At 44.6% G+C, this 15,686-nt stretch overlaps 1 protein-coding gene across 1 annotated transcript in view; it reads left to right on the top strand.

Moving 5' to 3' along the window:
• LOC139055689 (uncharacterized) overlaps positions 1 to 2,987 on the top strand; it is a 62,152-nt gene extending 59,165 nt beyond the window's left edge. Inside the window, exons 3-4 of the mRNA XM_070533222.1 lie at positions 2,567 to 2,719; positions 2,802 to 2,987. Coding sequence (XP_070389323.1) covers positions 2,567 to 2,719; positions 2,802 to 2,987 — 339 coding nt within the window. The remainder of the gene's footprint in view (positions 1 to 2,566; positions 2,720 to 2,801) is intronic.
• The last annotated feature ends 12,699 nt before the right edge of the window (positions 2,988 to 15,686 follow it).

Genomic DNA, 15,686 nt, shown 5'->3' with positions numbered 1-15,686 from the left:
GGCAGCGACTAATCCAGTGGTTGTTTCACGTCCTCTGCTCGTATGAAATGTGAGAGGCAGTTTATATACTTTTGCCCACCTTGTTTTTTCAATGTTGTTATCTTATTGCACTAGATAGCCTTACTACGGTAAACCTGCAATAATTCGAACTTGGATATTTCATACTCGCAGGTAATTCAAACGAATATTGTATTTTTGTTTGACCCACTATATTTTTATGTTTTTAATGTACTTGAAAGCCGCCTCATTCAAACTGCCGCATTTGGTTAATTCTGCTAGTTCAAACTAATTTTTCTTGATCGTACTGGAAATATCAGCTGCCTTTGTCACTTCAGCTGTACATTTGATCGCATATATCTTTCAAACAGCTGAAACTGAAGCCGATTACCTGCCTGCAGTTGTCAAAGCTGTCAAAACCATGAGGAGAAAATAACTGGTTGCCCTTGCTGAAATAGAAAACTTAGCTTTGAAGTCACAAGCATCTAGAAACCAGTCAACAATTTGCAGGTGATTTAAAACATGCAAATAAATGAATACTTCATTACAGTATAGGCTAATACGTTTCCCCAAGTCATGTTCATGCTTGCATCGGATAATTCAAATAGAATTCTGGGGTCCTCTCGAGTAAGAATTATCTGGTCTACTGTATGGTGGTAAACAAATTTGGCCTCCTGTTTCATTTTTTGTAGTACAGATTGTTTCATACCACGTTTATGTGCAAAGTATTGTCGATGCAAGCATGCAATGTTACTCATTCAGTTTTGGCCGATGTGCAATAATTGTAAACTGACAGCTAAGAGAAGTATGCTTGCTTGAATATGCAGGTTCAAATACAGCCTGTTCCTACTTACGGACTATCTAAACAGCACAAAAGATAATCATGATTCATTTCACTGATTTTGATCATTAGGTATCAGCTGTGCTGTAAAAGTTAACAGCAGAGTTAGGAAACGTTCCTGAAAGAACTTAAGGTACTTTAAGACACATGTTCCTTGCAGTTGTATACACCTCCTTGGATTGTGCCACATAAATGCACTTGACATAGCCCAGTCATGTAAGCAAATTTAGTGACACTTCGAGCGAGTTCACCTCTCTTAGTGTCGCTTCGGTGACATGGTATTAGAAATCAAAATTAATTCGTCGTTCGGGATTGATCCCAATGACAATCTACGAAGCCATGGGGTGTCGAAAATGAACATTTCCAGCTTGATTTGGCTTTGCTTTTCTCGCAAGGGAGCTCGTAACATTTTAAATCATGGAAAAAAAATTTTCTTAGAATTAGTGCAGACTCTTCAATGAGCATTTATTTATTTTTTTGAGCACAAGACCACAAGCGGTGAATAATTAGTGACTTTTTCACAAAGTAAAAAGGTGCGGCACTAATATACTCAATTTTGGTGCGTAATGGGAGCAACAGGTGCTCAGGCAATTCAACGTTTCATTTTCAACTTTCGTAGCCAGCAAGTCAATCTGCGACATTAACACACAAAAATCAGTCCTGTAGCACTGTAGCGCTTCTGGCATTGCTCCCACTACCTTAGTTAAGTCAGAAATTTGTGTTGTATGAGAAATGCCCATTACCTTATTCAGTAAGCACACTTGATTTTACTGATTTTTACAGTGCCTCTCTTTGTGTTACTTGCAGTAATTACACTATTAATAGAGAGTGTGCACACTTTCTTGTTTTTGAATTTTAATACACATGACTCTCTGACCTCTCTGGTAACACTAATTTTTGTTTAGGCATCCGGGAAAGCTGTACGAGGAAGCAAGCAAAGCACTTGTAGCAAAATACGCCTGTTTTAAGATATGTAAGCGTTACTAATTTTTACGTATTGCTGATTTCCACTATGTAATATCCGCAGCAGTTCATCCTTCGATGAAAATTTTTCTTTCATCAACAGCGAAATAAAGTAAGATAGATGGAGCAGGTTATGTTTACGGCAAATTTTTATTTCATGCGCGATGTGCCTGTGGTACTGCCACAGTGTTTTTATTAGTGACACAGCACTTGATCTCTTTGAAAAATTACAGCTTATCAAAGACTACTGTGCCATATTCTTTCACCTGTTCCATTTGGTATTGCACAGAAGTATACCTTGGCCAAATATATTTAGCACGTAGCTTTAATTCTCCCATAACTGCCACGATTACTAGCGGGTGCATTCACATGTAGGCTTTTGATTAGCTAGCATGTGCACTGCCTGCACTGAACATGGCTGGTAATAAGGTCTGTCTTGTTCATCTCATGCACGTAATGTGAACACCTGATAGAGTATTTGCATGTTACAGTGACCCGTAGCACCTTGCACATGCCCTAAGCAACCTGAACACTAATTTGTGTATTTCAATGTTTTGATGCATGCTTTAGAATACCCCTGTAAGCAAAACGTTATTGAAAGCAGCACAGTGCCTAAAAAAATACGCATTTTATCTTAATGTTTCAGAATGTTTCAAAGCAATGCTATAAACTGGCAGTTTCTAGCTCTGCCTTGCAGTAATAACCAAAACATATTAGAAACCATATTGTGAGATTTAATAAAATGCTGACATTTTAATCTTTCAGGATTCTTGGAGGGAATCCTTGCGCTTCAAGGCGAAGTATGAAACGAGAAAGATAAAGATACAGCGTGGGGAAATTGTGCCTACCAAAAGGACTCGCAAGAGTACATTGACCAGCGGCGAGACAACGGCAAAAAGAATGAAAATACCTACTCCTGTAAGCATCAGTTGCCTGGCGTTGGCAGGTAACAAATCATTTAATTTGAAAGGTGTCTGGTACATTTTTTTTTATTTCTTAGGTTGTTGAAGTGTGGGATGGTGAAGATGAGAGCAGCACCAGAAGCCACATCGCTTGCATGAAAAAGGAGCTCCTGAAACCAAAGGCTAACATTTATTATGTCACAGATTGCATGTTATGGACATTCAGAATTCGACGGGACTGGATTGAAAAGGAGTGCCCATCAATCCAGGCTATCACAGATTAATATCCAGCTCTGAAATTAAGCGCCATAGTAATTACTACTCTCTTTTTTTAAATGTGTTGTTGTACGCTCGGTTACCAAATACATTTCCCGTATTGCGTGGGGGTGCAGCATACCTCTGTACGCATTCGGGCCAGATTCATGGAATCTCCTACAGTGTTGCAGAAAGAGGCGAAATAACGCACAGCCATAAAAACAGCTCTAATGGCACATGTCAAATTTTTAAAATCTGGGAATGTAATGATTGTGTTTTATTATTTAAGTTTCACCGTAGCGCCAGTGTTGTAATGTGGAAGTTTTACATGTTCACAATAACTGCCTCTGAATAAGTTTAAGTCACAGCGGCCTTATGTTTTGTTTAGTAGCCATAATAGTATTTCGTCTGTATTGTTCGCGTTAATTGCGCTTCCATCAATCTTTCAGTAGCAAATTGTGTGTTTAGTAGTTGCGCGAATGCGCCAATTTCTAGTGTTCTGCAACACTGCAGTAATTGGAATGGCTACGCACATGGCTTGATGGAATATGAACACAAGCTAGCCTTCTCGGGGTTAAATGGCTATGTGCCCTCCAAACAACTCTGTGCTATGTCACAGCTACTTTGGGCTGCCGAACATGGTTTATCACAGAAGTTTCATGACGAGAAAGCTATTCCAAGGACTCATGCTCGCTGTTCACTGCTCGGATCCTGCGACTCATTAGATAAAACAGGAGAGGAAGAACATGGTGTGCTTTCATGTAGGGCATCCCTTAAATTTCCGCATCATTCGTTGTCATGTTAGTGGCTCGCAGAAAGGCACTGAGAAAATCTTTCTCTTATCCTTTGCATGATATATTTGTGGTATGGAATGCGATGGCTCCATGCAATGCATGGGGATGCTATGACCAGTCCTTGTACATGCAATGGACTCCTGGTCTACGCAAAGTTTAAGTGTAACTATCGAAAAAGAAACTAAAGCTGCTGCCTGCCTCATTGCTTTAGTGTATGCTTTGCATAGCCTTTTCTTTAATTTTGAAAGCTGCCGCGGTATTTTCTGGCATCATAATTTTTTAGGATGCTTCAGGTGAACGCTGTTGTTCTAGTAGCTTGTCGTCCAATTTGTAGCATGTAAAGACTAAGTTGACCCACTTGTTAGCTAGCAGAAAACACATTCCTAGTAGTTCTTGCAGTATGCATTTATTTTCATCACAGCTAGTTTTGTGCGTTCGAGTTGTAGCTCAAGGGTGCTATATATATTGAGGTAAATGCTTTAGGCAAAACACACAGCTTGTACAGCCAGAGAATTTCAAAACAGGCGGCTTTGAGACGAGTGACTGTAATTTTTTTTAATTTCCTTTGCTTTAGAGCAAAGCGCTAATGTAAGGACTGACCATTTTATCTTTTATTTTTCCTCCATTAAGATTCACAACGAGTTTATGCTGCAAACCGGTGTTGTCCTGAGTACAACACTGCGACCCCTATTGCGTGTTGTTGCAAAGCAGGTAATTAAAGAAGCTCAGCATAATCGGCATCTTGGGGCATTTCTTCCGGACTTTAACAGTCACTTGGAGGCTGCCACAGAGGACAAAAGATGTAGTAAAGAGGCTGTACTGCTTGATCATTCGAAATCACTAATATATTTTTAATCATGATGATCATGCTGAGGGAAGTGTACCTAATGAGTGAACTGATGTAAAGGTATGGCGAATGTCGTCCGTGTGGGAATAGCCTAGACATAGAACATGACACCTGATGTAGTGGGTATCATGTATCACTGGAGGAGCCATACTTGCCGGTTAATCAGAGATCGTTTGCACTCCAAAGAGTCCTGTTGTTGTGAAGAAACTGCTTGCCTGATCTTAATGATCCATTAGTGCTTCCAACAAATAACCCTTTATAATCTGCTATGTAATGATGACGGAAACTCGCTGACACAAAGAATACTAGGATGTCCACATCGTTTTATAGTAATATTGAAAATTCCTCTGTTAGAAAGATATTTGAAAAATATATTTTCTTCTGGCACTACACTACTCATTTTCAACTCGGCCTCAGAAATTACTATTCGCATACACCCGCTGTTTAAACACCTTTTCTAGACATCTCCAAGTAGATGCTGCGGGCACAAACATTTAAAAGGCCAAAATTTGCAACAATACAGAAAGGGATTCTTGAAATTTTTTCTTTTGAATTAGCTGTTTGAGGTATTGACATACGAATCCTAGATAGACATGCATTTAAGTTGCAATGTATCATTTGTCAGGCCTGCTAATGTTATAGCTACTTATCCTGGCAGGGCGACAGTGCATTGCTTTTGTGCTACCCTGTTTGACCTGCTTACATTCAACACTTTTCCTTCCATATTTAATGCAGACTGCTGCAATTCGTTTGCGGCGCTCTCTCGTTAGAGGACGCATTTTTGACGACTGTAAGCGCACCTGAACTGTAAGCAGTAGGTGCAGTGAGCTGTGGGATTAACCACGCCACTTTTGCACGGTTATGACTCAGGCCCAGGCTCAATTCACAACTTTATGGCAAGTATTAGCACCCTTAATGGAGCTGACGGCTATCCAAGTTATCTGAAAGATTGGCTGTTTCCTAGTCTTGTCTATTTATAGCGATTGACGCGTGAAGACAGTAGCAAGGGCTCCTCAGAGAGAAAATGTTCATGTGTGTCAGTGTCTTGCCTTGAGGGGAAGCCTTAGTCTGAACATCCTGTTTAAATACATGGGAAGGGAAAAAGTTTTTAGTGGCAACCACTGCTCCAATGTTAGCAATGTTTGCTGCATTGAAAAGAAAAAGTGAAAATCTAGCGACTAAGCGATTATTGTCTTTTGGTTGTTTATTTACTTTATACTTGCTCTGCACAAGTTTAAATGGGCAGCACTGCTAAACATAATGGTAAAGATAGAAAATGATAGGACATGTGCTGTACTCGCATACAAACCTATTGAAGAGAAGCCTTATCTACATCCAAATGGATCAGTATGCAAGAAAAAGATCGCACATGTAGATGGACAAAGCCAGGTGATGAAAAAAATGGGGAACTGAGTATGTGAAACAAGAGAATTGTAAAAAGAAAATAAACTGAGGAGACAGGTTAAATAATGAAAAGAACACATAATGTCACGCTACATTATGACTTGTGTGACCAAGGTAGTCAATTTCCTTGGATGAAAGGGTCACTAAAGCCTGGCTAATGTACTATTCCTTTAATCTGTACACATGGAATCTTTCAATTATTTATCTTGTTAGTTTGTTGCGATTACGTGAGAGGATAGTAGTATAATTGAAGATTGGCTTACGGCGGCATGAATGGCAGTGACTTTGCAAATGGTAAGGAAGTGCCGACAATGGGAATAAGTGGGGGTTCTCTGGCCGCTCTGCAATTAAGGGACACTAACAGTAGATTTACAACTCAATCCTCCCATGCACTGTCAAAAGATCTGCCTCTTCAGCTGGCAGCATCACAGGGTTACCATCGTTGGCACGTTAATAACTTGTACGCAACAATGTAAGCATGTTGAAGGAAGTCGCTGGCGTTGCCTCTGCAGCGTGACGTGGTCAGGGGGAACACGCAAGCACGCACCGTGGTTGCTCAGTGGCTATGGTGTTGGCCTGCTGAGCACGAGGTCGCGGGATTGAATCCCTGTGAAGGCGGCCGCATTTCGATGGGGATCAAATGCGAAAACAACCGTGTACATAGATTTAGGTGCACATTGAAGAATCCCATGTAGTCGATAATTTCTGGAGAGCTCCACTATGACGTGCCTCATAATCAGACAGTGATTCTGGCACGTAATACCCCATAATTGAATTTAACATGCAAGCAATGCTCATATCACGCCTGAACATTCGTACAACCATATATAATGCACACACATAGAAAAGCTAAATGCCGACAGGAAGACGGTAGCACTGACTACCGCTAGACGGCTGAGACCTCTCGCTTGTCTGAGTGATGATAATAACCATAATGATAAACAAGCGGTGCTCTTTTTTAGTGGATAAATGTTGGGTGCTGCAATGTAACAGTGAAAATCGTGATTTAAAGGCGCCTTCAATCACGGAGGGGCTTATATAACAGAGCCTATAACGGCGGCCTTTGCTACGGCTGCTGCACTGCCCACTTTGGAAACTGTCGGAGCTGGCATCTGTAGCCAAAGACAGTGACCAAAATTTTGGAAATAAACACGTCCTATACAAGAAAAATAAGGTGCACAGCAAACTTGTCGGACATATGGCATTGGGACGCATTCGCACCCTTTTCACCTGAACTTGGCATGCTCAAGAGATTTTATTTGAAGGAAGACCCATGCAGTATTAATTCAACAGATGTTCTTGAGCCTCGTTAGAATTAGTTGCTGCCATACATAAAATGGTGCTGTGTTTATAAAAATGGTGAGCTCATGCTTGTTTCAGCTTGCACATATTTTGACATGTGAGTTCATTTACTTGCAAGGGTCTCTTCACTTATTGCTACTTCTTTTAAAATCAGTGCATCTAGCAACTTATGTCACTCGGTATTTGCAAATTTTTTCTTCGCAGGAGAGGAGCACTGCGCACAGAGTGCCTACCGTGATATGCAGTGTTGATGAATGGGATTCGACAACCTTTACCGTCTGTCTTGAGGATATTGTAATTGAAGAGAACACGCTGCCAGAAGCCCTGTCATCATTGCTCACCCTTTACTGGGCGTTCGACATCGTGTTTGCAATAGGGATGCGCAAAACGCTGGAAGTCATCGCAAAACCTTTGGATGTACCGTGCAACGCGCACATGTCACCACTAGCGCGTGTTACGCGCACAGTGTAAAAAGCATGCTTCAATTGAGAATTAAGCATGTAATTGCATACATTCATATTTGCATAAGTGTCTTCTGTTAAAGACAAATGTATTGGTTTATTTACCTTTTTGTTGGCCAGGCGCGCATTTTAATCAGGCTCTTTTATTTTTTTTTGCCTGTCTCGTATGTTATGTATTAACAAAACATATTTCATTGCACTTTTCGTTATAGTCACTTCTTGCCTCCTATTTCCGGTGTCTGCTGAAGTAGCAGAACACTTTGGAGATATTTATAGTACATTTTAATGTGGAAATTGCATTGCAGCTCGTCGTATACGGAGCATGCCGAGGGACAAAATGGCAAGTTTAGTCCACTAGGAGTAATTCCTGAACTTGATTCCTGGGGATCAACAAATCATCCTAAATGGATCATCCTCGCTGTTGATCTGTGTGGACTAACCATTTAACTCATGAGGTGCAACGGCATGTGGACTAATCGTTCAGCTCGTGAGGTGCAATGGCATTGGGACTAACGGTTAAACGTGGTACCGTTAGTCCATTGAGACTATCGGTTAGACATGGCCCCGTTAGTCCCAAAAGGGATTAATGGCTGTGGCAACTCAGTTAGTCCCTTAAGGGATGAACCACACACCCGTTTGATTCTCTTTTGCCTTAGAGTGCATTACGTGTTCGTGCACCCGACAGCTACGCGATGCACCAGCGTTCTTTCAGCAGCTGAAATCACGAGCGGCAAAGAGTGAACGCACGCCAAGAGAGACGTCCGTTCATTTACAAATGACGAGTGAGCAATGCGCCTGGCTTGCGCAACATGGCGCGACTGAGAGAAGAGCAGTTGCGTGCGGTTCTTCAATATGCTCCGTATCAGCCTCGTTACCGCTTCGCCGCCAGGCGCACGAGTCGGCTGTATAGGCGCTACTTAATAGCTGCTAGTAATAAACAAGGCAATTACCAGTCCTGTGGCTTTGCCAAGATAACTTTGAGAGTATACGCTAGGCATTTAGAGTCAATTTAGCCCAAGTGAACTTTCGTTGCAGTTAGCCTTTGATTTGAACCACTGGTTTCTGCTTCGCTACGACATGACCAAGCCCGTCTTCGTACTCTCCGTGGCAGGCCTGACCCCAGGATACACTCTCGAAGAAGAACAATAAAGTGGTGGACGCAATTCTACCATTCTCTATGAAACTCGCTGCACCAGACACGTTTGCTTGTTTACGTGTGAACACTTCATGCATCTAAAGTGTAGTTTTAGAAGTAAAAAAAAAAACTATCGTTGTTCGGTGTCATCTATCCAGCTCACATCATGCCATCATTCGTGCGATTAGCTCCTGCTCTCACTATCGAAAAGAGCCGAAAAATACGAAGTTTTACCATTGCGTTATTCAGAGCCTATCACATCAACGCTCTGTTGAAAGCAAGTTCACCAGAACCCCCCCCCCCCCCCTTTTTTTTTGTGGCACGAGCATCGAGTGGCACTCTCCTTTCCAGCACAGCACTTCCCTTTCACCTCCTGAGAAGACCTAGGAAGAAAGTAAGTATACATCAGAAAAAATAGCCAAAGTATTACAGCACAAAACTCATGGATTTCATTACATATTTAAAATCATTGCATAAGATTACTTACAGGTTGAGTTATTAAAGCGTCTAGAATAATTACTGTTTAATAAAAATCAACGATTACCGCACACCAAAGAACAAAATCGTAGGCTTGAGAAAACCACGACGCGAGCCCAACTTTGGCCTAATTTCCGGAAGTAGAAAGCGGAAATAATGACGTCAGCGTGACGTCGCACACAAGAAGGTGGCGTGATATTTAACCAGCTAAATACTGGAAAAATGTATACTCCTAGTTCGGTTCGTGCGATGCGTTCATTTAAGGCTAACCTAAGAACACCAAAGGCGGTATGACAGTGCCAATAAGAGATACCTGAGTCAATTATGGTAGCCTACCTTTTATTTTTTTTCTTTCTATGAGTCATAAGTGCACAAATGCTATGCATGTAAGGAGTCGCGACGTAGCCACAAAGCTACAGCCTTGAAATTGTAGGGTTGAAATACTTGAGACCAAATGTTAACCTATTATTTACATATATATGAGGAATTCATGGCCCTAACTTTTTGGTCGCATCATGGTCTCTTTAACGATTTCAATATTCTCGTTTTCTTGCTAATCATTGTTTGTTTTTTTAACGTAAAGTTGGTCAGTTGACATGTCTGTGCGCACTCTATTAGAAAGCTTCAGCTCGGTACCGCTGATTTAAGCACACAAGAGCAATGCTTCATTTAATAAACAGAGACATCTTTTGCTGATGGAAGCAAATCTGTGATGAATCTGTGATAAGAAGTTTAAAATGACAAAATTTAAAAAACGAGACTATGAGGTTCATAAGTCTGTAATTCAGCAATAAAAAAGAGATCACATTACTGCCAACTGCACCTGATAGTACAATTAAAAGTTTCAGAACTGATGTAATATTCACTTCTCTCAAGTACACCAGCGCTATTTGAGTACAACTTTGGCAAACCTTGGTAAATATCGTGAGAAAATCACGTAAGATAGATATTGCTACGGCATGAGCCGTGCGAGCAGAAGAGGAAGAAGACGTTAGCGTGTGCAGCCTCGGGACGCCATCTTGACTTGACCATCAATCTCGTCCCTTAAATAAAGCCGGTTTGACATTAACCGTAACAGTTTTTGGGTGGAGGTGCGGGGTACTTCGACCAAGACGACGGAGCTGCTGCAGCAAGTACCACGCCGGAGCCGACGCCTCACTCGACTGCCCCCAACACCACTTGAGATCCTGACGTCCCACAGCGGTGACCAACAGCCTTCTCTGGCAGCTCCAGTGCGAACAACCGGCGCCTGGATGCATCAGATGGAGCCACGCCCTTTCTCAGGAAAATTGGGCGAGGACGTGGAGGAATGGCTCACCCACTACAAGCGTGTGAGCAAGTACAACGGCTGAAACTCCACGACTCAGCTCGACAATGTGGTTCTGTTCCTCACAGACACTGCGCTAGTGTGGTTCGAGAACTATGAAGGTATCTGCACAACGTGGGACAGCTTCGTTACTCACCTTACCGAGTACTTCGGCTATTCCACCACGAAGAGGAAGCGGGCGGAGCAGACATTGCTGCAGTGCGCTCAAGTCCCAGGTGAGACCTGTACCACGTACATTGAGGCAATCCTGAAGCTTTGCAGAACGGTCAATCTTCGAATGTCCGAAGAGGACAAGGTTGGACACCTTCTCAAAGGCATAGCCGAGGATGTGTACAATTATTTAATCGGCAAAGAGAGTCTCGCCTCGGTCGCCGACCTCATCAAGCATTGCCGCACATTTGAGGCCTTGAAGCTGCGCCGTATCACGCCTAAGTTCGGCAGGTTAGCAAATGTCGCAACAGTGGCAAGCGTTGAAGACAATGCCAACTACAGTTTTCAATTTGACCTTGCGGCAACTATAAGGCAAATTGTTCGCGAAGAATTTGAAAGACACACCAAAGGGGCGGATGTCGAACAGCTTGGGTGGGCTCCCAACCAACCTCAAGAACATGCATCTGCTGTGTCCGCATTGTCTGCCATGCCAGGCGTTGCAGAGTGTCGAGTCGACCAGCTGCGACAGCACCGACGTACCTTTCCCGACGACGTGACGCACGATCAACGAACTCGTCGAGCTACAACCACGAATCGGCATTCGGAAGATCGCATTTATTTTTCGCAGCGTCCCAGGGTTGACCCCGAGGCTTACAACGTCGGCCGCGCATCGCCTGTGTGTTACAGCTGTGGCGCCTCGGGACACATTGCTCGTTTTTGTCGCCGGCGCCGACAGACAAGATATGGCCCACCACCAACTTGGCCTAATTTTGACAGTTATGACGACCGTTGGCCGACAGACCCTGATGGTGCAAACACCACAGGCGCGCCACCCCGGAATACCTTCCGTCAATATAGTAGAAGGAGTGGCTCGCCAGCTTCGGACCGCAGCCTGACGCCCCCAACCAGTCGCCAACGCCGTTCACCGTCACCACGGCGACGTGCTGCGTCACCACCGCCGTCGGGAAACTAGCCGGCGCGACCGATGGGGGTAAGGTCGCCAGACAGTCTGCGTCTCTGCGAAATACTCCTCTGCCTATTATGATGGTGAAGAACAAAGTGCGTGTGTTAATTGATAGTATACCTGCAACAGCATTAGTGGATACTGGTGCTACCGTTTCCGTCATGAGTGTGACTTTCAAGGAGAGGCTGGGTCGGAAAGTCATGTTCCCGTGGAATGGTGATGTGACGTTTCGTGGTGTCAGTGGAGAGTGCCTAGTTCCCCTTGGTATTTGTGTTGCAAGTGTTTTGTTTGGAGGAGAAGATCTTAAAACAGAATTTCTCGTATTACCGCGGTGCACTCATGACGTAATTCTCGGGATTGACTTTCTTCAGAATTGTGGTGCATCTGTTAACTGTGGCACAGGCGAAATTACTTTTAATAGCGCGCTTCTCGCCACCCTTGCCGACACATCCTTACCAGTGAAAAACTGTTGTGTTGTTTCGAAGGATTTGCTGGTACCGCCTTTGTCGCTGTCACGTGTCCCTGTCAACTTCACTGCTGCCGACCTTTCATCGTTTGACGCGCAAGTCCGGCCACTTACGTCGAGCTGCGCTAAGAATGATGTACTCGTACCACGCTCTGTCGTGAGAGTAGTGAATGGCGTCTCAAATTTGTGGGCTTTCAATTGTTCTTGCGTCCCTGCTGTTCTTCCGCGTGATATGAAGCTCGCTGAATTTAACGAGATTACTTACAGCTCCATTAAAGTTCTAAGCGAGGAGGAGCAGTCTCGTACTAGCGATCCTCACCAAAGCACTTCTGAAGAGCAGATCCTATGGATGATCAACAAGGCGCTGCCCTCACATGAGTGCCATGCTCTCGCAGACGTTTTGTGGGCACATCTTTCTGTATTCGATTTCGCTCAAGGCGACAAGCAGGCTTCACTCCCTCGTTCCCGTGCTCGCCACAGAATTGACACCGGATCTGCGCACCCCATTTGACAGAAGCCTTACCGCGTTTCTGCAACAGAGAGGACAGTTATTGCTGAACAGGTGAAAGACATGCTGCGGAAAAGTGTTGTTCAAGAGTCCTCTAGTCCGTGGGAAGCACCAGTAATCTTAGTAAAGAAGAAGGATGGATCGTGGCGGTTTTGCGTCGATTACAGGAAACTGAATGCAGTCACCAAAAAGGATGTGTATCCACTTCCTAGAATTGATGATGTCATCGATTGTTTACATTCCGCTGCCTACTTTTCATCACTGGATTTGCGATCAGGGTATTGGCAGATACCCATGCACCCAGACGATAAGGAGAAAACGGCCTTCGTGACACCAGATGGTCTTTATGAATTTAACGTTATGCCGTTCGGCCTTGGTAACGCGCCAGCAACATTCGAACGATTCATGGATACTATCCTCCGAGGACTTAAATGGGAAATTTGTTTGTGCTATCTCGATGCTGCGGTGATTTTTGGCAGCACATTGAGTGAGCATAACCGCCGTCTCAGTCTTGTTCTGGATTGTGTCAAACAAGCCGGCTTGATCCTAAATTCCAAGAAATGTCATTTCGGGAAAACAGAGACGTTGATACTTGGGCATCTGGTCGACAAAAACGGTGTGAGGCCAGATCCACGGAAGACTGAGGCAGTCAGCTCCTTCGAAGCACCGAAGTCAGTGCGGGAGTTGAGGAGTTTCTTGGCCCTGTGCTCGTATTTTCGGCGCTTCGTCCCAAGATTCGCTGACGTGGTGTACCCCCTAACATGTCTTCTCCAAAAAGCCGTCCCTTTCAACTGGACATCGGCTTGCGACGACGCGTTCCGCCAGCTAAAATTTCTACTAACGTCAGGGCCCATATTGCGTCACTTCGATGCATCCGCACCTACGGAAGTGCACGCTGATGCCAGTGGCATCGGTATCGGTGCCGTACTAGTGCAACGTCATGACGGAGCTGAACACGTTGTGGCTTATGCTAGTCGCTCTTTGACTAAGGCGGAACGCAATTACACTGTGACCGAGCAAGAATGCTTGGCAGCTGTTTTCGCTGTCCAAAAATTTCGGCCCTATATCTACGGACGCCCGTTCACTATCGTTACTGACCACCACGCGTTATGCTGGTTGGTGAATCTCCGTGACCCGAGTGGACGACAGGCACGTTGGGCTCTTCGACTGCAGGAGTACGACTTTGTTATTTCCTACAAGTCCGGGCGTCGCCACGCAGATGCGGACTGTCTCTCCCGCCTTCCTCTGACGACAACGGAGTATGACGCAGGCAATCTTGATGACTGTTTTGCTCCCATTTCTTCTACATTGCCAGACTCGACGACTTTCAAAGCAGAGCAGGAAAATGATATTAGTTTGGAACCTCTATTTGTAGCCGCATCGCGTCCTGGAGCCACCGGTCGGTTTTGTGTCCGCGACGGCCTGCTTTACAAGATCAATTATTTAGCTAAAGGCGCACGCTTCCTTCTGGTGGTGCCGCAGAGTCTGCGAACGGACATAATGAGAGCCATGCACGACGATGTGACATCTGGCCATCTAGGATTCATCGGAACTTTGAACCGGACACAGGAGTGTTTTTACTGGCCCAAAATGCGGGGCACAGTCAAGCACTACGTCGCCAGTTGCGAACAATGTCAACGCTACAAGCGCCCTACGACCGCTCCACCAGGTCTTCTCAAATCCCTGCCGCCGCCTCACCTGCCATTCGAACAAGTGGGTATCGATCTTCTGGGCCTATTTCCCCGATCATCTAACGACAACCGATGGGTGATCGTATGTGTCGACCATCTGACCCGTTACGCGGAAACGGCGGCCGTACCATCTTCAACAGCTGCGTCCGTTGCAACGTTCTTGCTTCGATTTATTATTCTTCGACATCGTCCCCCCCCCGTGTCATCATTAGCGATCGCGGTCGACAGTTTGTTGCGGACGCCGTAGAAGAACTGCTTCGTCTTTGCAGTTCGCAGTTCCGTCATTCAACGCCTTATCACCCTCAGACAAATGGGCTTGTAGAACGTACGAACAGAACTCTAACTAACATGCTGGCCATGTACGTATCTTCCGATCACAAGGACTGGGATGTCGTGCTCCCCTTCATCACCTATGCTTATAATACTGCAAAGCATGAGACGACCGATTACAGTTCTTTTTATCTCATTTACGCACGTTCACCGCTAAGCTGCATTGACACTATACTACCGTTTGACTTTCACAGCGAGTACTCTGTTGCCAAGACGCTTTGTCTTGCCGAAGAAGCCCGGCGTATCGCTCGCCTTCGTACTGTGGCATCGCAACACCGATCGAAAGAGCGCTATGACAGCCGACACCAGTCTGTCTCGTACGCTAAAGGAGACTTTGTGTGGTTGTGGACTCCGGAACGTAAACGTGGCTTATGCGAAACGTTTTTACCCCAGTACAAGGGCCCATTCGTCATTGTAGATCGCTTGAGTGACTTGACGTACGTGCTGGCACGCTTGACGTCCGCTCGTCGTCGGTCTAGCCGGACCCAGTTAGTACATGTTGCCCGTCTTAAACAGTTTCACCCTACGCTTTCCGAGTGATTTGGACTTGCCCAGCGGGCTTCGTCTGGCAACCGGGGATTGCTACGGCATGAGCCGTGCGAGCACAAGAGAAAGAAGACGTTAGCGTGTAGAGCCTCGGGACCCCATCTTGACTTGACCATCAATCTCGTCCCTTAAATAAAGCCGGTTTAACATTAACCGTAACAATATTATTATAAAAAATTTGTTGACTTTAAAGGGGCCTCGAATCACTTTTTATCGAAGTGGCGAAAGGCATTTGAAGTGAAAAGAGTCTATTTGAGAAATAACTTGACGTAAAATATACTTCAATGCGTCCAGGAGAAACGGAGTTATTGGCAATCACCAGCGGC

The sequence above is a fragment of the Dermacentor albipictus genome, chromosome 2 (assembly GCF_038994185.2).
Source record: "Dermacentor albipictus isolate Rhodes 1998 colony chromosome 2, USDA_Dalb.pri_finalv2, whole genome shotgun sequence".
In the NCBI taxonomy this organism is placed as follows: Eukaryota; Metazoa; Arthropoda; class Arachnida; order Ixodida; family Ixodidae; genus Dermacentor; species Dermacentor albipictus.
This window is presented reverse-complemented; position numbering and strand designations above follow the sequence as displayed.